Here is a 21,879-nt window from a genome sequence, read left to right as displayed (position 1 = left end):
TCTCTGGGGACTGCCCAGCTTTATCCCACCCCCAACCCAACTCACCTGCTGAGGTCCTTCTCAACCTGAACAATCTCCAGAGATTGATCTATCACTAGCATGAATGATGAATCCTGTGAAGTGGCTGAGTTATTAAAATTACACTATTCAAAGTTATTTGTAAAATATGGGGATTGGTTCCAGTCCCATGGAAGTATACAGTGGAAATTCTAAAATGTGAGCCCTTTTTTGAATGTTATTTTTTGAATTTATTATTTATACTAATTGGGATAGCATCTGATAATTCATACAGACTCATAATAATTGGGATACACTTTCTAGCTCCAGGTTTAGGATAACCTGGGAGATCACAGTAGGACTGGCACTGTTTCCCATATAAGTGTTTTCTATTCTTTCTCCCTCATCTGGGAACTGCCTTTTCATTCAGTTAAATATATATTAAGCACCTTTTCAGCCTAAGGTTCCATGCCAGGTTTTGGGAATACTAAAGCAAAAATAATACTGATTTTGATCCCAAGGAGTTGTCATTCTACTGAGGGTGGGAGAGGAAAATGGATGAATATTGCATGTACACAGCGAAGTATAATAACAGGTAAGGAGTGATGGAGAAAGAAGACTAATCAGATAAAGTACTCTAGAAATATTTGAAAGACATCTTGGGAAACTGAGAAAGGCTACATGGAGAGGTGAATCCTGAACTGAGTTTTGAAGAAAAGTAAGTATTCTGAAAGACAAAAATAAAAAAGGAATACATTGAAGATAGCCAGTGGGAACCTAAGAGGTGGAAAATGTAATGTTTGAGTTTGATTGGAACTAGAATGAATAGAGGAAAGTATTGTAAAATAAAGACTAGACTGAGCAATTTTAAACTTACTCCATGGATGATATAGGTTTTAGATTAGGGGAGTGACTATGGTTAAACTGGTACATTAGGAAAATTATGTTTGTGATTAACTGGGAAAGAGATGGGAGAGGAAGAAAGACTAGGAACACTTGAGTTTCTGATGCTACAGCTGGTTTTAGCAAGTATAGAAGAACAGTTATGAAATCTTTCCCTTCCTCTCTCTCCCCCAATGTCTTAGTCACTCGACTATGAAAAATGAACTAATTTTTATCCTTTCTTTTTAGACTTTTCTTCTTTGAGACTCGGCTCCTAAACATACTCTCCAAATCTGGCCCAACCTTCCCTCTCCCCTTTCTGACCAGCTAGACAGAGTTTCAACACCCTGTGCCCATCCTCATGGCTTCTCCACCCAATCCCTAACCCTCCTCCTAGAGAGTGAGGGGCAGAACAGCTACCTCGGTTCCCATGGGGATTAATCCCAGAGAAGGTCACTGAGGTGCCCAGATCCGCTCTCACTCTATGCCCTGGGATTATCATTTGGGTGTGAACATGCCTGTTCTTTTTACCCCCTCCCTTTCTCCAAACCTGGCACACACAAGCTCCCTGGAAACCCTACCTTGGGGACCTATGCTTTTTTCCCCTGTCTTCCCCCTTTAAGAAAAAGCTGTAGTCTATTTTCCCTCCTCCTCGAAGGGTCCTCAATTTCTCTGATTTTAAAAGCAAACCCTGATGCTCCACAGCTGCCTCAATGATTTGCACTGTTAGATTAAATACTCAACCAGCTTTCTGTTACTAACAGCCCCTCTTTCTAAATACGTGATGTGATTGTGGGATTAAGAATGAGATAAAGGGGAAACAAAGGCACAGTACCCCACCCCTCTCACTTAGTGCTCATTTTTTTTTATTTTTAACCAGCAGTTCCTCTTGTTGGGGAGATGATTCTCTTGCAGATGATGCCATTCGGGCCCAGAATCCCCGCTCCTACCACATTTGTACTAGCTAGATTGGGAGGAGGATGATGGATGTCTATCCTGCTGCCAGCTTCCTCTCCACCTCTGTCATCATTCATGGAGTCAGGGTTGTAGGCCCCAATCTAAGACTGGGGACTCCCACTTTAATGACCGTGTTTGTTTCTGTATTTCTCAGTGGCTTTCCAGCTTGCTTCCTTTTCCCCTGTATTTTGTATTTGTATATTTTCTCTATTCTATATTTGACCATTCCTGGTCAGTCTCTTTCTCCCTCTTCCCCGTTTCTTAATGTCTGTCTTTTAGTCCATTTCTCTCCCTCTCCCTCCTTGCTTCTACTCTCCTTCTCCCTCTCCCCGTCTGTCCCTCTCTCCCTTTACTCCTCTTCCTCTCCCTCTCCATCTGTCCCTCTGTCTCTCCTCCCTCTTCCCCCATTCTGCCTGTTACATTTTTTTTCTTGTTTTTCCATACTGGTTGTTTCTGTCTCGCATTCTCTATCTCACTGTCTCATTCAAGGTGTTCCTCTTTCATGCTTGGTTTCTCCCTTCCCCCATCTCTCTGGCTCTATCTCCTTCAACTCTTGCTCCCATGACCAACTCCCATCTAGGGTGCTGATAGTTGCCTCTTTGGGATGATGGAAAACAGGCTCTGGCCTCAAGCTATGATGGGAAAGAGAAGGGGAGGAGTATCGAACACCAGCTGCTGGCTTCCCCCCCCACACACTCATCACCACTAGCACCTGCAGGGCTCCCTGGCGCCTCCTAGACTCCACCCTAGAGGGGGGTTGGGTTCCAGGCTACTATTCACTTTTTATTCATTGCCAAGAAGCTCTGGGGGCCATAATGATTTGATGAGGGAGATGATGGATCTAGGGAAGTGGGACTTGATGGGGGCTGGTGGTGAGGTGATTCTCTGTCATCATGGAATATTTTAAAAGGATAGCTTAGGATCCAGTACCCAGACCATCTCCCAAATCTGGGACACAGAGACACCTGTTCATGTGGTGGAAAAGGCACTAGGAAAGAAGACCTGGTTTGGCCACTTTAGTTGTGTTTAGTTGTGTTAATTTGGCCAAATAAATGTTCCCCTCTCAAAGATCTATTTATTCCTTTGTAAACAAGAGATTGAGTTTTTCCAAGGTCCTTCTAACATTCTGTGGTCCTACCCTTGTGCACCCTCCCAGGGCTGCATGAAGGCATTAGGGAAGAGATACCCAATCCCAGATTCTAGGAGCATAATAATGATAGGTTCTGCCATCCATAGTGGATAAGTGGGAGAAGGTAAGGAAAGGAGCTCTCCCATAATTCATGCATCAGAAAGATCTTAATGCCCAGACCTTAGTCTAGCACCCTATGCAAATCATCTTTATTTCAACAGAAGGTGGAGGGGCTGGACAAAGGATGACTTATTAGGTATGGGGCAAGAAGAACACAAATATCCAGCATCCTTTCCCAGCTTTCCAGCACTAAAGATAGATGTCCCCTTTTGCTTCCTTTCCTCCTTTCCTTTCCCCTCTGTTTGTTCTCTGGTGCTGATTGGGGAGAAGAGATGAGAATTGAGCTCTCTCCGTGATCATTACTAAATTCAGTGAAGCTAACTCTATTCCTTTTAAGGCCCCATTTCTTCTCTGCTTATACTGTCTCTGTGTGTCTGTGTTTCTACCATCACCACCCCTTCTGCTTTTCTTCCCAGTCCTAAAGACTGAGCCAGGTGGATGTTGTGTGTGGGAGGTGATGCAAGGGTGAGGTGGGAAAGGAAGTGGATAGAGAACAGTACACTATCTCCCTCGGGGCAATCTTCTGCTTTGGCCATTCTAGGGACAGTGGGAACTTGTATCTTTTTCAGGAGCCTTTGGTGTTCCCGCTCCCAGAAAGGTGGGGAGGGAACTCTAACACCAATGAAGCACAATTTATACCTCCTTTCCACCCCCTTTCCTCATCCAAGCAGTAGGCCTGACCCCATGGACAATTCATCATTAATTCCTGCAGCTGCACCCTCTGGGTTGAGTTGAGATGGGACCCCAAGTCCCAGCTGTCAAGGAGGAAACTTCCAGAAATAAGCAACTGGGGAAAGTATGATGTGCCCCCTTCAGTTTGGGACAGAAGAAAAGTTTTTGGGGGGTGTTTTAGATAGGGGGCAGGATGGGACTGGGGTTAAAGATGAAATACCTAGTGTATGGGGGGCGGGGAAAGGCAGTTTAGACTGAGCTTTCCTCTCAGGTTTTTGTTTTTTTTTTTCTCCCCTCTCATCAATATCTCTCTAGCTGAGATCTCCTAAAGAGCATTGAGATATGTTTAATGAGCTCTGACCTCTGATTTTAGTGTTTGAATTGTGTGGCTTGGGTTTGAGGATTAATAATGAGGCATCTGGGGTCAGACTGGGATCAAGAATCCGGGTTGTATGGAACCCTGACAACTCAGCGGTCTAGTTCTTACCTCCAGTCGGACTTGAAAAGCCCTTCAACTGGGAAAGTTTTTCCTCAGAAAATGTGGATTAAAAAAATTATAGGTAAATAATAAGACAAATTAATGAGTGTATATTCCTCAATCAGGAAAAAAGTTCTGCTTTCCTGTGCTCCAGTGAACCTGTGTCTGAGTTGGAAACTCGCTCTTCTTCTTGTGTTTTTCTAATTGTGTAGAGAGAAGGCTGAGCTGAGGGAGAGTTTAGGACTAATATATCAAAGACGCTGACACGGTTGGTGACCTAGCCCAGGGCCCTCTGAAACCTGGATCCTCTCCAAATCCAGGTTATCTACCCACCTCAGCCCACAGATCGCCACCGCAGGCTTTCTCCCCCACTCTTTCTAGTGACGTTCAGAGTTAGTCAGGGAGCCCCAGTGTGGGGCTAATCTGCGGGGTTGCTACTACACTCCCCAACAACCAGATGAGCTTTTGGACACATGGGCTGCCACATAGACTGCCCACAGTCCCCGGGACGGGGCCCAGGGAGCGGGGAGGGGCGGGGTGGGCGGGTTCTGGCGCAGCGTAGCCGGATAGGAGCCGGATCTGGGGGAACAATCGCCAGGGGAGGCAGGAAATTGGGGTTGGGGTGGGGGCCGGAGGGAGCCACGCGGCGAGGGCTACAGCGGCGACGCTGGGCAGCTGGCGTTCCGGTGGGGGTTGAGTGGCTGAGCGGCTGAGCGGCGCTTACTTCGGAGCACTTGACGGCCCTTTGCTGAGCTGTGCCAGGCTGCTGGGCTTCTGGCTGGGGCCCGGTGCCCGGTGTCCCGGGGGCGCAGATAGGCCGCCTCCGCCTCACGCGAGCCGAACGAACAAAACGTTCAGGTCCGGTTTGTGCGAGGGGCTCGGCGCGGGCCGGGAGCGGAGGGCCCGGGACACCGGCACGGGATCACCGGAGTCCGGTCTTGGTTTCGGCCCGGAGGCGTTCTTGCTCTTTTTTGCTGCTGCTGGCCGCATCGGGTGGGGAGTCGGGGAGGGGGACAGGATGGCGGATCGGATATCAGCCGTGGACCCGGGGCCCCAGGTGTCCGGCTCTCCTCACCTGCGTGGCTCTCGGGGCTGACACGTCGGCGGACCGGCTGGCAGCCGAGGCAACAGGTGTGCCAGGACCCGGCCTGCCCAGCTCGGCCCCTCCCCACCAACCCCTCCCCGTTCCCTCCCCCGGGCGGGCCTGCTCGGCGTGGTCCCTGGCTGGAGTCTGAGTGCGGAATGCCGAGGCCAGGCTGGGCAGGCTCTTATAACACCCTGTCCGCCCCCACCCCCACCTCTTCGGCTCCCACATCACCGCCTTCCACTCGGGCTCCCGCCCCCAACACACACACACACACACGCACGCACACACCTGTCCGGACTGGTGCTGCGTTTACTCGGGGCAAATATTGATTCAGGGGAGGCGGAGCTGCTTCCCCCCCTACATTTCCACCAGTTGGGACCCCACCATCTTGGGGTCCCCACCCTCAATCCAGACTGATCCTTCAGGACCCCCGGGAACAGGGAGTTGGGAGCTACGTGTACGCCTTAATTTGGGGGGAGGGGTCTGAGGAGGAGAAAGGCTTGGGACATGGCAGTCACTGGAACAACACCAGATGTCATTTTTCCACCCACCTGCCATGCTGAGGGCGGGGGGCGGGGGGAGAGAGGGGGAAGGATGGCCGGGAGAGGTTGAAGAGAAGGGGAGAGGAGGGAGGAGCAACCCCAGCAAAAGAGTTGATGCTGGAGTTCTGCAATACTGGTCTTAAGCTGGGGGTGGGAATGTGGGGGGGTGAGGAGAGCCGGACACCTTGTGGGGGGGGGGGGAGGTTAAAGTGGGGGGAGGTTCTCCCTGGCTTTGGGACGCCAATTTTATTCAGTGTGTGGAACATTTAGCTAAATCTGGTCCTTCTGCATTGCACCGAGTCTAGCAGTAGGATCTGTGGGAAGATCTTAATACATGGATCTTCCCCGAGCCCCGGCCAGGGGCTCGGTTTCCCCAGATTGCAAAGAAATGAGGCGCGATTGCAGGCGGATCGAGGAACCGGCGCAGCGCTAGATGGAGGTGGGGAGGCGGCAATTGAAGGAAGCTGTCACCAACCTTGCTCAGTCAGGGACTATCACCTAACTTTTAAAAAAGCCCAGAAGCTCCGGGCTGACGTTAAGTCAGTCCGCCGCGTCCCGCTACGGCCACCCACCTCCGACTCCCTCCCCCGGGGGTAGCCAGCGGGGCGGGCTCCTGTCAAGGGTGCGAGAGCCGGGGCGCTCACTGCACCCCAGAAGCCGGGCCCCGGCCACCACGCAGCGCCATCTGCCTGCAGCACTCGGATAGAAAGGGAGTAGCCGAGCCGAGCCGGAGAGCGCTCGGGCCCCGGCGCACGCGCCCCAGCCGGCTCTCGGACTTGCCCTGCCTCGCAATCAGCCCCGACACTCCCTCAAGAAACTGCACGTTCCATTTTGTGAGGGGATTAGCTCTTTCCCCACCGTCTCTCCTCAAGCCCATCCCCCAGGAGCCCAGGCCCCGGTGGGGGCAAGAGCAAGACAGAAGGCACGGCTGACTCAAGGTGCGATTTTACTGCAAGACTACAGGACCGGGAGGTGCGGTGGAAGCCTAGGGAGTGACTGGCAAACTTTTTTTTTTTTTTTTCCTGGAGAGCACAGGATCCCCTGCTGCAGGGCCGGGAGGTGGAAGGACGCGAAGACAGGCAGTTGGCCCCGGCTCCGGACAAGCCTAGACTACCACCTCGGAGATGGACGGCTTCGGGAAGACTTGCATCGGGGGCAGAGGCGTTGCGATGTTGCCGAAGCTTCGGCGCCGGGGGATCGACTCCGGGGCCTGCTCACTGGGAGAAATAAAGCACCAGGGGCTGGTGAGTGTGGGGCTCTAGCCCCGATTAGAGCCAACTGGGCCAGCGGCCGTCCTCTCACCTGGGCAAGTTGTTCGCGGGGGGCTGCGGGGGCGGAGGAAGGGCGATGACTCGGGGCTTCGTGGTCAGCACCACCTCCCCGCGGCTGGCCTCGATCATGATGTTCTGGATCATGTTTTCCAGCACTGACTGGCGAAGACTCAGGAAGCTGGGCAGCCTAAGAGGGACCTGAGCTCAGACTACTGCCGCCGGGACGTGGGGAAAGGGGTACTGAACGCAAGGGGAGGGACTGATAGAGTTCAGGAAGGACAGAAAGTCAGCAGAGGCGGCCAGGGGACAGACAGTTGAGGGTAGAAAAACCTCCGGATTGTAAGACATTTTTTTAAAAAAGGTAGTGTAGTGTAATGGTTAGGAACCCAGTTGTCCAGAGCATTGATAGAGACTGAACACTGGGAGTTCCTCTACCGACCCTCTTTTTGAAAACAAAACAAATTTTAAAATAAAAAACCAAAACCCGCTTTAAAAAAAAAGTCTCTTCTACATTAAAGTCGCAGGAGCTAGACAGATTTTGACTTTTTCCCTGTGGTCCTGGGCCAGGATATGTTCCCTTCCCCCGTTTTAGGACCAGAATATCCCCATCCTCTACTCCCTCCCTCTCCAACCATTCCTAGGCTCACCGGGAGATTGCTTCCTTTTCCCGCCAGCTTTTTTCTTCCTTCAGTATTCTATTCAATCCCTCTGGCAGCAGAGACCTTTTCTGTATGATGCTTTGATGAGATATACTTTCATCCAGGGACTCATACAGCTTTCCCTTTTCCCAGGATTCTTCTTCTTCATCTCCCGTCTCATCATCTTTACCTTCATCTTCTCCCTCCTCTTCTCCCTCACATAAGGTGGAGTTATCAGATACACGATCCAAACTACTTTTCTTTTTTGGCATCCGAGATGATTCCTCACTCCAGAATTGGCTGAAGTAAGGAATGGGTTCCACCAGGGCGTTTTCCACATCTTCATGGAACTTCCTGTCTTCCAGTAAGCTCCTATAGAAAGGCCAGTTTTATGGGAAGGGCTTGACTGAGGCTGCCCTTTCCCATCCACCCCGTGAGCCTTTCTGGGATAATAGGGACACCATGTCTAATGGCTCTTGGAAAAGGAATGGAGCAAATCAATCGTCATCTTTGGTTCTAGCCAAGACAACTAAGAGCTGTTCACTTGCCACTCATTCTGATGAAAGATTTTCCCTCTCCGAAGCCCCTTGAGAGGAAAATGATAAGTTTGGGATCTAAGGGATAAGAACAGGGATTCTATGATAGCTTCCAGAATTCCCTTAACAAATAATGGTGAAAAAAGTAGTTTTGCTGGCTCCAGAGTTGGCTTACTTAATTAATGGGGAAGAGGAAGAGCAACTGTTGGCATCACTGGGACTTTCAACCAGGCTTATTGCTCTAGACACCACTAGGGGAGGGTTACAACCCTAGTTACCTAGAGGTTAGTAACTTGAGGAAATCCCCTCTAAAGTTGATTTGGGATATAGAGGTCATGGGAGGAGCAGCAGCAATGGAGAAAAGAGAATGGGGAGTGAGCAGATGCTCAGATAGATTTATGGGACAGAAAGGCTTAGTTGAATGCTGCTAAGAATTTGGGGATCAATACCTGATAACTATGGTCAAAATATCTGTCACAATCCGCTTCGCCTGCCTAGAAAGTGTAGCCCGTTCAGGTTTATCCTCCAGTATCATCGATTCGCCCTCACTTTTCTTCTCTTTGAGTGGCCTGCAAATAGGTGTTGGAGTTTTATGTAGCTTACCAAAAGGATAGGATAAGCTTGATTCCAGCCCAACACTCCACCTCAGTCTCAACCTTGAACAAGGAGTTTCTCCTTACATTGGAGAGGAAGCAAATCGGGTCCTTTTAATTGGAGGTTGCTATTCTGTTCATCTTTAACCAGTGCTATAGTGAGTAAAACTTCAGTTGAATCCCAATAACATTCCCCAACAGTTATTCTGAATTCCTTCTCTTCTCAAAACACCAAACCACACTTTAAACCTCAGTATTCTCAACAGATGACATCTCTTCTTTTCTTTTACTTTCCTGACATAAAGGGTTCCATACCTCAAAATGTATCTATTTTAACAGTTCTGCCAAAGTGGAATGGGGGGGGGGTTTACACCATCATTAGCAAGGCACACAATTCCATCTGTGCTTTTGATCCCATCCCCTTCTATTTATTTCAGAATCTTGCTCCATCAATCAAATCCTTCCCTTTTTTGAATTTTTAATCTTTCCCTCTCCAGTGTCCTCCTGCTTCACCTACCAATATAGTTAGTTCTTCTCTAACCTAAAAAACAAAAACAAGAAACAGACTTTCTTACTTGTGCTACCCACTTACTTCTATTAGTCCATCTTCTTTCTCCTCTTCACTCCTAAGCTTTTATAAAGAGCAGTCCATACTCTGACCTTCCTCACCATCTGTTCATTTTTCAAGCCCTTCCAAAATCACTGGCTTCTGTCCCCATTGCTCTCTCACAAAGTCACCCAGGACCATCACTGACTCATTCAATGATCTTTATTCAGTCCTTGTCTTTATTATTCTTGATCTTTTCTGCTTCTACGACACTGTACACACTTGGTTCTCCTCCATCTCCGATTACTCCTCTAAGTTCCCCAGTTTCCTTAATGTTCTCAACCCCAAGTTTCTGTCTTTAGCCCCCCTTCTTTCCTCTATCCCTTGGTGATCCTTTTCTCCTCCTATGATTCTAATTATCACACTGTAAGGATGGCTCCCAAATATCTATCTCTGGCACTAACTTCTCTCCTGAGCTCTGTATCCAAGTTTCTACTTAACCCATTGCCTTTGTTTGGGGCATATACCTAATATTCAAAATATACAAAATGGAATTCATCTTTTTTCTTCCCAAACTTGCTTCCTTTCTTGATTTTCCTATTTTGATGAACAATACCATCATTTCCCCCATACTAAATTAACCATTGACCCCCCCCTTCAACTAAGTGGCCAAATGCTATAGATTTCAATTCTTAAATATTTCTCTCATAAGTCTCCTTCTGTCCCTTCTTAGGGCACTGGGCACATAGTAATACAGGTTTTCATTATCTCTTCCTGCACTATAATAGTTTTCTAAGTTCTTTGTCTTCAAATAACTCCCCTAACCAAATCCATGCTTCACATTCTTGCAAAATTATTCTTTCTTATACATAGATTGTGAGATCATTACAAAAAAAACTTCAGAGGCTTCCAAATCCCCAGTGAATTAAGTCCAATGCCCTCAATAAGACATTTAAGGTCCTCCTGAAGCTAGCTCCAGCCTTTCCATCCAGTGTTTTCTTACTATTCTTTACATGCTCAAAATACAATGAATAAGTAAGTCCCCTTTCCCCTTGAACTGCCACCATCACCACCATAGAGGTCATAGAAGGTGTGTTTCTCTAACTCTGTGACTTTGCTTATATAATATTCCCTTTGCTCATGTGATCTTCGCTCTGTCCCAAGATCTCTCCCTCCATCACTTCCCCCCAAATTCTCATACCCTGAGGTACATGACAACCACCAATTTCTGAAATACTTACTAATAACTGTGGAAGGCCCTGTTTCCTTACTAGGATGTTTTGGTTTGCAGTTATGCTTGTACATGTCTTACCACCCTATCCTTGGTTATGAATTCTCCAACAATATCTAGCATAGAGTCATAGAGCTGGAACTTGAAGGAATCCTGGGGAAACTGAGGCCCAGAGAAGTTAGATCTCCTTTTTTTATTTCTGAACTTTCTTCCCCCGATGTACAGGGAAGGACCGAGCCCAGGTTGATTTTCCACCCTCTCCAGGTGAGTGGGTCAGAGCAGTGGCAAAACAAGGATGAAGGAGATTAAATGCTATCCCATCCATAAAAGCCATTTTAAGTCCCTTTATCCCATACTGCTCCCTCTTCAACCCTTCCCTAAAAAAATAACCTTGATACAACCTTTTGGCAGGTGATGATGGATGAGGGGACCCAATATCTCTGGGAACTCACAGGTGGAGGAAGTAGCAAGGGAATTCAGTGTAGAAGTTCGACTCGAAGTCATCCAAGTTATGGGCACGAGCAGTGAGGCCCAAGTACAGCAGGCAGGGCTTGGGTGCCTCAGGACAGAGCCTGATCTGCCTGGTCTTAGGGCTCCTCAGTTTCCAGGAGACTGGTGGGGTATAGGGTGGTTGTTTCTGGATAGGGGGCAAGGTCTGGGGAGAGGGAGATGTACAAATGGCAGGTGTCTGGAGTGTACACCCATTTTCCTTCCCTACCCCTTAGTTGGAGGGCTCAGCCCCAGAGTTCTAAGCTTTGGGGTCCAATAGAATCTCCCCCCTGAAGAATGTTAGTGCCAGCTAGCCCCGGGGCTTTCCAGGCCTCCAAAATTTCTTTAACACCCTCCCCCAAACTCAAGTGTCTGTCTGAGAATATCCCCAGGGACCTTGAAGGGGTGAGTAGGGAAAAGAGATATAATTACCTTATACTTCCTGCCACAAGCTGTACAGGATGAATTGGATTTCAAGAATTCAGGTAGTCCCTGTAGAAGGGGAATGGAACCCCTGGCAAAGGGTGATGGGAGATCCCCAAAGTGGTGAATCTCCTCCCCCACCACAGACCCTGAAAGGACTGAACACTCAAATCCAAAGACTTTTCTCTGGCTTCCCTTTTAGGGGAACTTGTCTTTCTCCCCCAACTCCTAGAGAAACCCCACTTCCTCCAGGGCGGGGGGGGGGAATGCCAGGACCAGGACAAGCTTCTGCCTTTCACCTTTCACCAAAAAGGCAGAATCTGATTAAAATCAACGCCAAGGGCAACCTTGAGGCCAAAGAGATATCCAAGAAAGGTAATTAGAAGGGGAGACACTCGGTAGCCACTTCTAGGCTTGAGGAATGAGAATGGGGAGGATGAGGAGAGGGAGTCCCTCAGCATGGTCATTCTGGGTGGGTAGGAACTTTTGCTCTTCTCTTTATCATCTCTTTAATGCCTCTTAAGCAAACTGAGCCAGCTGTGTTGGGAGCATCCTGGGCCTTCTGAGTCTCACCTCCAAATTCGTTTCTGTGATTGTGAACTCAACTTCTTGCCGGTTCTTTTCCTTCTCCCAGGCCTGCAATTCTGCTTCATACTGGGTCAAGACTCTCTGTAGGTAAATCTAAAGGTCCAAGAAAAGGTGGGGGGAAGAGTGAAAGTGGGAAGGGGAATGGAGGGTCAGGCAAACTCCTTAGCCCAGCCTACTTTCCTGGCTTGTCTTCAGGAGCTAAACCATGTTCTCCAAGTACAAAGAGCCCCGAGGTACAGGATATTTATCAGCATCAAGTCCATGTAAAGGAGAGGAATATTAGGGACCACCCTCCAAATAATACTGGCTTCTCTTTTACTCTTCCCCAGGAGTCACTTCCCTATTCCTCTTCCCACCCAGGGTTTAGATAACAGTAGCCATCTGGCTCTGGTCTCCTCACCTTGCAGACCAGGTCAAAGCTGTAGAAACAGGTGTTCTGTGAGGCCTTCATGGTCACCACAAAAGGGACATTTTCCCCAGGAGCCACCACTCCCATCATGGGAGACACCTTCAGTATCTAGTATGGATGGAAGCAGGGAGACCAGGCTGAGGAGGTGTCCATGAGGCTCTTCCAGGGAGAAGGGCCAGTGGGGTTTGTACAGGAGGAGGAACTTGTAAGGTCCACCAGGGCTCAGAGGGAGAAGTCAGGAATGGGGCCAGTGAGTGCCTGCTGGGATTCTCACCACATTATCGATTATATTTGATGATCCCAGGTCCCAGGAGAAGATGACAATCTCTTTCTCTGAGGCGTTGTTGAGAAAGATGAGACGGCTACACCTGGCGTGTGCTGGGATGTTGCCCAGGGAAATTTGAGATTGAGATAGGAATACAACCTGTTGGATGGAGATTATGGCAGTGAGAAGGAATAAGGTGAGACTGAGTCAACCCAGAGCTAAGAATATCAGAAGAGAGTAATCTTCATGCTTTTTAAAGGTCATTATGAATTACATTTATTAGAATAAAGTACTAAAACTTCAGCAGAAGAAATTAGTGAGAAAGTTGGGGAATCATTCTAACAAGTAAAGAGATTGACAATGGAACAGAAAACTGAGGTTTAGTGGGGGTTTTTACTAGAAATCACAGATCATCAACATCCATCAGAGCTTCAAGAAGGGCTAGTTTATCTGGGAGCAAGGATCATGAGGGATTCTTAACCTGGCATCCATGGATAGACACTATGGGATCTGGGAACTTGGATGGGAAAAAATTACACCTTTATTTTCACTAATCTAACTGAAATTGAAGTTTTTCTTCAATTATGGCAACAAACCATCAGAGTACTGGGTTTTACCAGATTCCATGCTACAAAAACATCAAGTATTACAAAATAAGATTACTTCGACAAAGTGTGAAAGAGGATTGAAGTGGGGGTGGGGACAGAAGGAACAAGTGGAAAATAACTATTCTTTCCTGGTTAATTCTACAATTTTCAACCTATCTCTGAATGGCTCAAATCATGCTAGGACAAACCCCTCAATGAGAAGAAAAAACCCATGAAATTTCCTCCTGCTGTTTCAGAGAATGGAAACTAGGTGGCAGTGTAACATTGTCTTTTTTGGCCTAACTGAAGAGCTTATCTCCCCATCCTTTTCCAATTTAATTTTTTTTTTAAGTGCCTAGTGTGTGCAAGGTCTTGGACTATATGATTAGTGAGAGATGAAGATGAAAATTCACATTTCACGATCTCTGTCACTCACAGTCCAGTTTGAGATTATATCTAAGATATATCTATATCTATATCTAAATATTTCTACACACACACTTATGTATATATATATGTGTATATATATACATACACATATAAATAAATCTGTTAAATTAAAGCATTATAGAATTCAGAACTGAATAAAGACTCCAGAGATCAATCTCTTCACTTTTACAAATCAGATATCCTGGAGGAAGGTCCTCAGGAATTGAATGGACTGCAGTAAGAAGAACACTGAAGTTGGGATCAGGAGAAATATGGTGTGTCACTATGGGTGAGACTTAGTTTTCTGACTTGCAAAGTTGCTGATAATTTCACCTTTATAAGGTTGTGAGGCTTGAATGAGATATTTATATTTAAAGTGCTATGTATACTTTGAGGTTCTATCTAAAACTTCTTAAATTGTGGGTCACAAAATTATGATTTGTTATGTTTGATTTGAGGTACCTATTTTTATATCTATGTATCCAAGGTGGAATAAAAATTTCTTGGGCAAAATGGGGTAGGGAGTGGGAAAAAGTTTAAGAATTCCTGATCTATAGCAAAGTGCTTTTCTAAGGCTTATATAACCTCTAAGCACTGTCAACCATTGCTCTGAGTCATGTATAAAGAATTAGATAGCTGAATAAGGTTTCAACTCCTCTTTCCCAAACACAGACCCCAATATGTAATGGTTATGTTTATAAGATATTTGAGAGAGAGAGAGAGAGAGAGAGAGAGAGAGAGAGAGAGAGAGAGAGAGAGAGAGAGAAGGAGGGAGGGAGAGAGAGAGAGAGAAAGATCACATACTTAGGAAAATCAGAAGAGGCTTCATGGAGAAGATGACATCTGAGTTGGACTTTGAAAAAGGATTTGGAAAGAGGCAAATGAAGGGAAATGGGAAGTGGCAGAATGAGATTAAGGAACCACAATGAACAAGTTGAGTTTGACTGACATGTACAGCATGAGAAGAACTGGACTATGAAATAAGGTTGAAAAGATAAATTGGAGTTAGTTCATGAAGAAATTTGGACTTTATTCATTAGGCAATGGAAGCACTATTCAAGGTTTTAGCAGAAGGAAGTGACACAATCCCATTTGTGTGTTAAGTATTGCAAAGAAAGATTATTTCTACAAAGTGTGAAAGGTGATTGAAGTGGTGGGAATATAGGCAGAAGGAACAAATGGAAATCTATTAAAATTTAGAACCCCCAAAAATTATAAAAAAAGAAGTGGTGAGGGCCTAGAGTATGATGATGGAAGTGTAAAAGAAGGAACAGATATGAGAGACTAATTAATTAAGTGGCACAATCAACATAACTTGGCAAGTGATTAGGTGTAGGGAGTTAAGAAGAGTCATAGATTACAGAGGCTTCAAGTCTGAATGTCTGTGAGGATGGTGTCCAATAGGTATGGCGAAGTTAGGATGAAGAGTAGATTTTGGAGGAGGAGATGGTGAGTTCAAATTAATAGTGGGACGTCTGATAGGTTGCTAAAAATGCCAGATTGGAATTCACGGGAGAAATTCAAGCCGTTTCCTTCTCTTTTATATAGTTTTCCTTATCTTTGTTCCCCTACATCAACTATCTTATGGCTCTCCTCCTTGCCTTCCCTTGCACTTATGCATTTCTGTCCTACTTTGCCTCAACCTTTCCTTCAGTCTCACCATTCCTTCAGTCTTTATACATTTACCTTATCCTTACCTGGCCAGGTATAACTAATTTGGTGTCCACTGGAGTTTGGTCATTGTTGGTGACAGTATGGAATGGGGCTGTATCTCCCATAACGAAACGGTCATAGCCCACGCCTTCAAATCTGACGACGGCTGAGTTCCAACCCAGAATGTTGATGGGGACGTCCACCTGTTGAATATATGGGATAAGGAGGGCAACAAGAGACCAAATCAGCCTCAGGGTACTGTGTCAGAAGGAAGGTCCTCTAGGGAATTGAGACTCTTCCTCCCCCCATCCTGGAAAATAAAATTAAGGTAGACAACTTAAATTGGAATTAGACTGAGAGAGAGTTAAATTGGTATCAACTCACAGTGTAAGTCTTGGCTTCTATTGGTGAGAAGATCCAGTAGACCTGAGTAGTTTTGCCAGGCTGGATGTCTCCATGGGGATTGAGGCACTGGAAGATGGGGTGCTGGAAATTTTTACTTTGGACCTCCCATAGAGGGTCCAACTGGATGTCATATAAGACAGGCACCGAACCACCATTATATAGTTCATAAATCTGTGAAAGCATAAGAACATGATTTGTTGAAGTGGGTCAGACTCATAATCCATTCAACTCAATACTCTTCTGGCACCAGTTCTGGGAGGGTGTTCTGAAACATAATAGCAAGCTCAGAGCTTAAGGACAAATCTGAAACCATTTCTATTTCCTGTCAGGATTACTTTGTTATGTACCTGTTACTTATGATTGTATATGAAACTTTTTTTAAAGCTATTTATGTGTTTTAGCCTTTGCTTTTCAACTGATAAGTTTTGCAAGTTTGTTACCCACTTTGTAAAGTTGTTATTTTCAGGCCTAAGGGGTGACTTTGAAGGATTTTTATAAAGTGAGATTAGTATATATAATCTGTCCACACCTTTCACAACTGAATAGATTTTCACTGTGTTGTCTTTCTTTTTTTTTCAGATGGAAGACTCCTAAACTCTTTAGCTCATCCTCATAAAGTCAATCCTTTCAGGGCAAACATTTCTAATAAGGCAGAGGGGATAGTGGCAGGGAGCAGGGGGAGTCTGAGATCATGAAGTCTCCATTTAAAATATGAGATTGGAGAAAAATAGTAAGGGAGAACTGGAAAAGATATTAGAAAAGTCAAATTTCCTTATTTTATGGGTAAAGAAATGGAGGCCCAAAGATCACAAAATGACTTAGCTATGTAATAAGGATAAATAATATATAAAATATAGTTTACATAGCCCCTACAATGTGTTAAGCATTTTATAAATATTATCTGTACAATATTTCAGAGTCTGATTCTTTTTGTACAGCAAAATAACGTTTTGGTCATGAATACTTATTGTGTATCTAATTTATATTTTAATGTACTTAACATCTACTGGTCATCCTGCCATCTGGGGGAGGGGGTGGGGGGTAAGAGGTGAAAAATTGGAACAAGAGGTTTGGCAATTATTGTTAATGCTGTAAAGTTACCCATGCATATATCCTGTAAATAAAAGGCTATTAAATAAATAAATAAATATTATCTATTTGATTCTTACAACATTCCTGTAAGGAAGGTGCTATTATTATTCCCATTTTACAGATGAGGAAACTGAGGCAGATAGTGATTAAGTGTTTTGTTCTAAATACCTTAAGGTTGGAGGCTGGGAGGAATCTGCTCAAAAGACTGCATAGAATTTAAAGCTGGAAAGGCCACAGGCAAGGCTATTGGGGAGACTTGAGTCAGTCTCCTACAGATGAGCCATGTAATAGTTACTGACATTTTTTCAATTTCCAGCTTCTCCCTTTGCTACTATGCTCACAATTTATTATCCCAGGATTCCGGATATTTATTTATTATTTATATTTATTATATATGTAGTATATATTATATTATAATATTATATTATTATATATATAAACATATATATTTATTTATTAGGCCTTCATTTATTAGTCTTTTGCTTTAAGCTAATTTGAAGCTGGATTTGAAATTAGAACTTTCTAACTCCAGACTGAGCACTCAGTCCACAGTGTTGCTGAGTTGCCTGGGTTAGAATCCAATTTTTTTTCCTGAAGCAATTGGGGTTAAGTTAATTCCAGGGTCACACAGCTAGGATGTGTTAAGTATTTGAGGCCAGCTTTGAACTCAGGTCCTCCTGACTTCAGGGCTCTATCCACTGCACCACCTAGCTGCCTCTAGAATCTAATTTTTTTGACTCCCAGTTCAATGCTATATGTTCCACTATACCATAAAGTGTCACTTATACTCAGATGAACTCCTCAGTAACATGGAAGAGGCTACTGGTCTGGGGGAATTCCTCGACTCTTGGGAAAGGATTTCCTCAATGGGTTATTGCTGCTCTGAACCCTTCTTTGGGGTGTTGGTTCCCCAGGTCAAAGAGCTCCCAGTGAGCATCCCAGCTAAGGTTCAGAATTGATAAGTGAGCAGAAACCCAATCTGGGTTTTGAGGCTCTCAGGATGGAGAAGGACATTTCTAAGGACGGCCTGTCAGTTCTGTCTGCCTCTTGAATATATGACTGTTTCCCGGGTCCACAGACACAGGTTCCTGCGCACCTCCAGGTGGTGCTAGAATCACAGTTGCAGAATATCACCTGGGATGGCCAACAGTTGCTACGATAGTTTGTGAGCTGAACAGATTTTGAACAGAGGGAGGATACTGGGAAAAGACTGTGGTGCAAAAAAATAAAACTGTGAAGGCATTAGTAAAACTTAAAACAGACGAGAGAGGACATGAGTTCCTCCACAGCAAAAAAGCAACAGCCTCTCCAGATTTCAGCATCTCACTCAGAAATCATTCTGATTCTAGATTTCTGATTCTCTCTACATTCAGGATTAAGAAGATACTTTCCAGATCTGTGGTTATGTGTGAAGACAAACAAGGGTTTGTCTTAATCTTAAGGCTGCATGCTGGGAATAATTATTTACTCAGAAGGCTGCACAGAATTAGAGGAGCATAGACAAGGCTATTGGGGAGACTTGAGTAGCTACTGATATTTCTTCCATCTTCAGCCACTCCCTTTGCGACTCTGCTCTCAATTCACTAACCCAGGATTCCTGGGCCTTCATTTATTAGTCCTTTGCTTTAAACTGTCAGAGATTTGGGCTAATTAACAATGTGTTATGCTTGGCTCACTGCCATCCAGGCACTGAGGCTTAATTTAAGATTGTTATTAATTTAAGTTGTTGATGATGATGTTAATGATAATGATGACTGACCTGACGTGAGGGAAGGGCTGTGCCAATGGCGACTGGGGTGAATCGATGAGTGGTGGATGTGAAGTGGACATACTTCTCTCCTACCTGCACTGTCACTCCTATGAAATTCAGCTGGAGAGACAGACAGACAGACAGACAGAGAAATAGAGAGACAGAGAGAGAGAGAGAAAGAGACAGAGAGAGAGAGAGAAAGAGAGAGAGACAGAAACAGAGAAACAGAGAGAGACAGAGAAAGAGAGATAGAGAGATAGAGACAGAGAGACAGATGGAGACAGAGAAATAGAGAGACACACAGAGAGAGACAGAATAATAGAGAAATAGAGAGACAGAGACAGAGAGAGAAAGAGATGGAAAGAGAGACAAAGAGAGAGAGAGAAATAAAGAGACAAAAACAGAGAGACAGACAGAGAGAGAGAGAGAGAGAGAGAGAGAGAGACAGAGAAATAGACACACAGAGAGAGAGAGACAGAAAAATAGACAGAGAAATAGAGAGACAGAGACAGAAAGACAGAGAAATAGAGAGACAGAGAGAGAGACAGAGAGAGAGAGAGAATGAGAGAGAGACAAAGAGAGAGAGAGAGAGAGAGAGACAGAGAGAGAGAGAGAGAGAGAAGGAGAGGGAGAAGGAGAGGGAAGAAGGGAGAAGGAGAGGGAAGGAGGAAGAGGAAGAGAGAGGGAGAGGGAGATTAATTTTAGGTGGACTTGAATCCCCCAGGCCTGGGTTAAAAATGTGGTCCTCCAAAAAGAGGATTGGCCTAATATTGGGACTATTGCTGCTTTCTCCCGGGGCACCCTCTCAGGTCTCCCTTAAAGAGTATGTTCCCCACATTGCCCATGTTCCTTTGATAATTAAATGCTTTACCAGAATCTCCCGGCCATGGGACACTTTGAGCAGCACAGGCAGGTGATCAGTACCAACGAAGACATGACTGAAGAAGGTGGGATGGGGGGGGGGGAGGGGAGAGAGAGACACATAGGACCAGGAGTCAATTTCTCATCACTAATGGGAAGTAGGAGAATAAACAGGCTCGATCACAAGCCTGGTCCTCCTTACAAGGTCATAGAGAGACCAAATCACAGCCCAAATCTCTCCCAAATGGTGGGTTCCTTACACAGCAATGATGGATACAGGGGATAGATTGAGACTACGGATAAAGAAACTGAGCACATATACACACACACGTATTACATGACCAATGTAAAATTTTTTCTTGACTGTATATATTTGTTACAAAGCCTTTGTCTTTTTTTTCAACTGGGGGAACAGAAATTTTTTGTTAATAAAAATGCTAATTTACTTAATTAAAAAATTGAATAGTGGCCCCATAGGGCAAGTTTGGTTCAAAACCAGACATTTATTAGACATTGGTAAAAGAGTTCTGCTTCTGGGTCTTGAAGCTACGTGACGGGAGCATCTAGGTGGCAAATTGGATATAATTAGGGCTTGGAGGCAGGAAGTCTCATCTTCCTGATTTCAAATCTGACCTCCGACACTTAATAGTTGTGTGACTCTGGGCAAATCACAACCTTGTTGTCTCAGTTTCCTCATTTGTAAATGAGTTGAAAAAGAGACCAGAGACAGAGACAGAGACAATATCTTTGCCAAGAAAATCCCAAATGGAGTCATAAAGAGTTGCACACAACTGAAAAAAACCCTACACAATTGAAAAAAAAACAACAACCTCCCCCCCCTCTACACACACACTTCAGGGGAGCTATTTGCCCCTGGACTGGTGTCACCTGTGTGTGAGTTCCACTGTTTGCTCTTGCCCAGGACACAGACTTCCTGACTTGGGAGTGATAGAGAAGATCTGGTTGTCCTGAACACGCATCTGATGCAACTCAGCAAAGTCTAACTCTGTCCTTTCTGCCCAGAACTCCAGATCAATTTGCTGGTCACTGGGGAAGAGGAAAGCCCTGTATGGAAGGAAGAGGAAGAAAGAGTTAACTTGGGTAATACAGACAATCTACGGATCTATGGGAGACCTTGGCTAGAATTCTGGATGTTAAGTGAGAAAGCTTCCCCTCTCTCTTTCTACATATATCACCACTCTTCCCTCTCCTCCTCCCCCATTCCCTTAGGAATAGACAAGTTATCTTAGAAAATGTTGTAAATATAAATTTAATAGTTGGTAATTTTATAATCCTCCACAAAGTCCTACTCTTGTGCTTCATTGTGGTATAGGCTTGTCTCCTGGCTATTCAGAGGCTATACTGACAAATAGTGAGTACTATTTTTGACTCTGGGTACATTCTAATAGCAGGTTGTACCTTTATCTACAAGGACAAGTCTAGTCAAGTATGAAAAAGCTCATCCCCAGGCCTGGCCATTAGGGGACAAACTCTTTGGCTATGGTAACTAATGAACCTGGAAGAGAGAAGATGGCCCTCAATTCTCTATGGCTTCTAATTCACTGACGATCAGGTGGGAGTGGAGAAGGTTAAGAAACAATTTTTGGATGCTCTATAAGCCTTAATTTAATTCTTAGAATTCTACATGTGAGAGCTTTGTCCAGGGACCAACATAGGTATATACATGTTTAACCTATATCATAGATTTGCCGTCTTGAGGAGGGGAGGGAAGAGGAAAGGGAGAAAAAAATGGAACTCAAAATCTTACAAAAATGAAAGTTTAAAACTATCTATATATAATTGGAAATATAAAATACTATTGTAAAGGGAAAAAAACAACATAGGGACATATCACTTAGGAAACCATTTGGATGGGGGTCCAGTTTTAATTAGGGCTCTTGACACTATAATCATCAGAATAATGAAGGAACTTATATCCATGGCATAAAAGCATAAACTGGGGACATTTTTTTAAAAAGAAAGCTCAGGTTGGAGAATAGAGAAAGTTATGATCGTTTTAAGTTTCTTTTTGGAAAAGGGATTATGCTTGGTCCTAGAGGGCAGTACCAGGGGCATAGCCAGAAATGGCAAAAAGGACAATTTTAATTTGTTATCAGTGAAAAAGGAAATTGGAGCTAAATGGAGAACTATTTCATAGGAGGTCCTTCTAAGAGAGTCAAATGAAGCTGCTTTTTTATTGCACCTCCAGAGGCAAAAAAAAACCAAAAAAAAACATGCAAAGATATAT

At 44.9% G+C, this 21,879-nt stretch overlaps 1 protein-coding gene across 4 annotated transcripts in view; it reads right to left on the bottom strand.

Moving 5' to 3' along the window:
• Positions 1 to 6,793: 6,793 nt before the first annotated feature.
• Positions 6,794 to 21,879, bottom strand: part of CFAP65 (cilia and flagella associated protein 65) — a 53,898-nt gene continuing 38,812 nt past the window's right edge. The window contains exons 20-33 of one of the 4 annotated variants that reach the window (XM_012546341.2): positions 20,520 to 20,696; positions 19,642 to 19,708; positions 18,780 to 18,890; positions 15,908 to 16,099; positions 15,568 to 15,726; positions 12,864 to 13,013; positions 12,581 to 12,697; positions 12,166 to 12,273; positions 11,602 to 11,661; positions 11,133 to 11,335; positions 8,759 to 8,878; positions 7,783 to 8,145; positions 7,167 to 7,322; positions 6,794 to 7,081 (exon numbers count right to left, since the gene is read on the bottom strand). In XM_012546341.2, coding sequence (XP_012401795.1) covers positions 6,970 to 7,081; positions 7,167 to 7,322; positions 7,783 to 8,145; positions 8,759 to 8,878; positions 11,133 to 11,335; positions 11,602 to 11,661; positions 12,166 to 12,273; positions 12,581 to 12,697; positions 12,864 to 13,013; positions 15,568 to 15,726; positions 15,908 to 16,099; positions 18,780 to 18,890; positions 19,642 to 19,708; positions 20,520 to 20,696 — 2,095 coding nt within the window. In that variant the 3' untranslated portion in view covers positions 6,794 to 6,969. Of the gene's footprint in view, positions 7,082 to 7,166; positions 7,323 to 7,782; positions 8,146 to 8,758; positions 8,879 to 11,132; positions 11,336 to 11,601; positions 11,684 to 12,165; positions 12,274 to 12,580; positions 12,698 to 12,863; positions 13,014 to 15,567; positions 15,727 to 15,907; positions 16,100 to 18,779; positions 18,891 to 19,641; positions 19,709 to 20,519; positions 20,697 to 21,879 lie in introns of those variants that run through there. The other 3 variants (XR_004232787.1, XM_031958032.1, XM_031958034.1) reach the window with 3 other exon arrangements.

This window comes from Sarcophilus harrisii, chromosome 3, assembly GCF_902635505.1.
Source record: "Sarcophilus harrisii chromosome 3, mSarHar1.11, whole genome shotgun sequence".
Classification (NCBI taxonomy): domain Eukaryota; kingdom Metazoa; phylum Chordata; class Mammalia; order Dasyuromorphia; family Dasyuridae; genus Sarcophilus; species Sarcophilus harrisii.
Note: the sequence above shows the minus strand (reverse complement) of the source record. Positions and strands in the feature narration are given on the sequence as shown.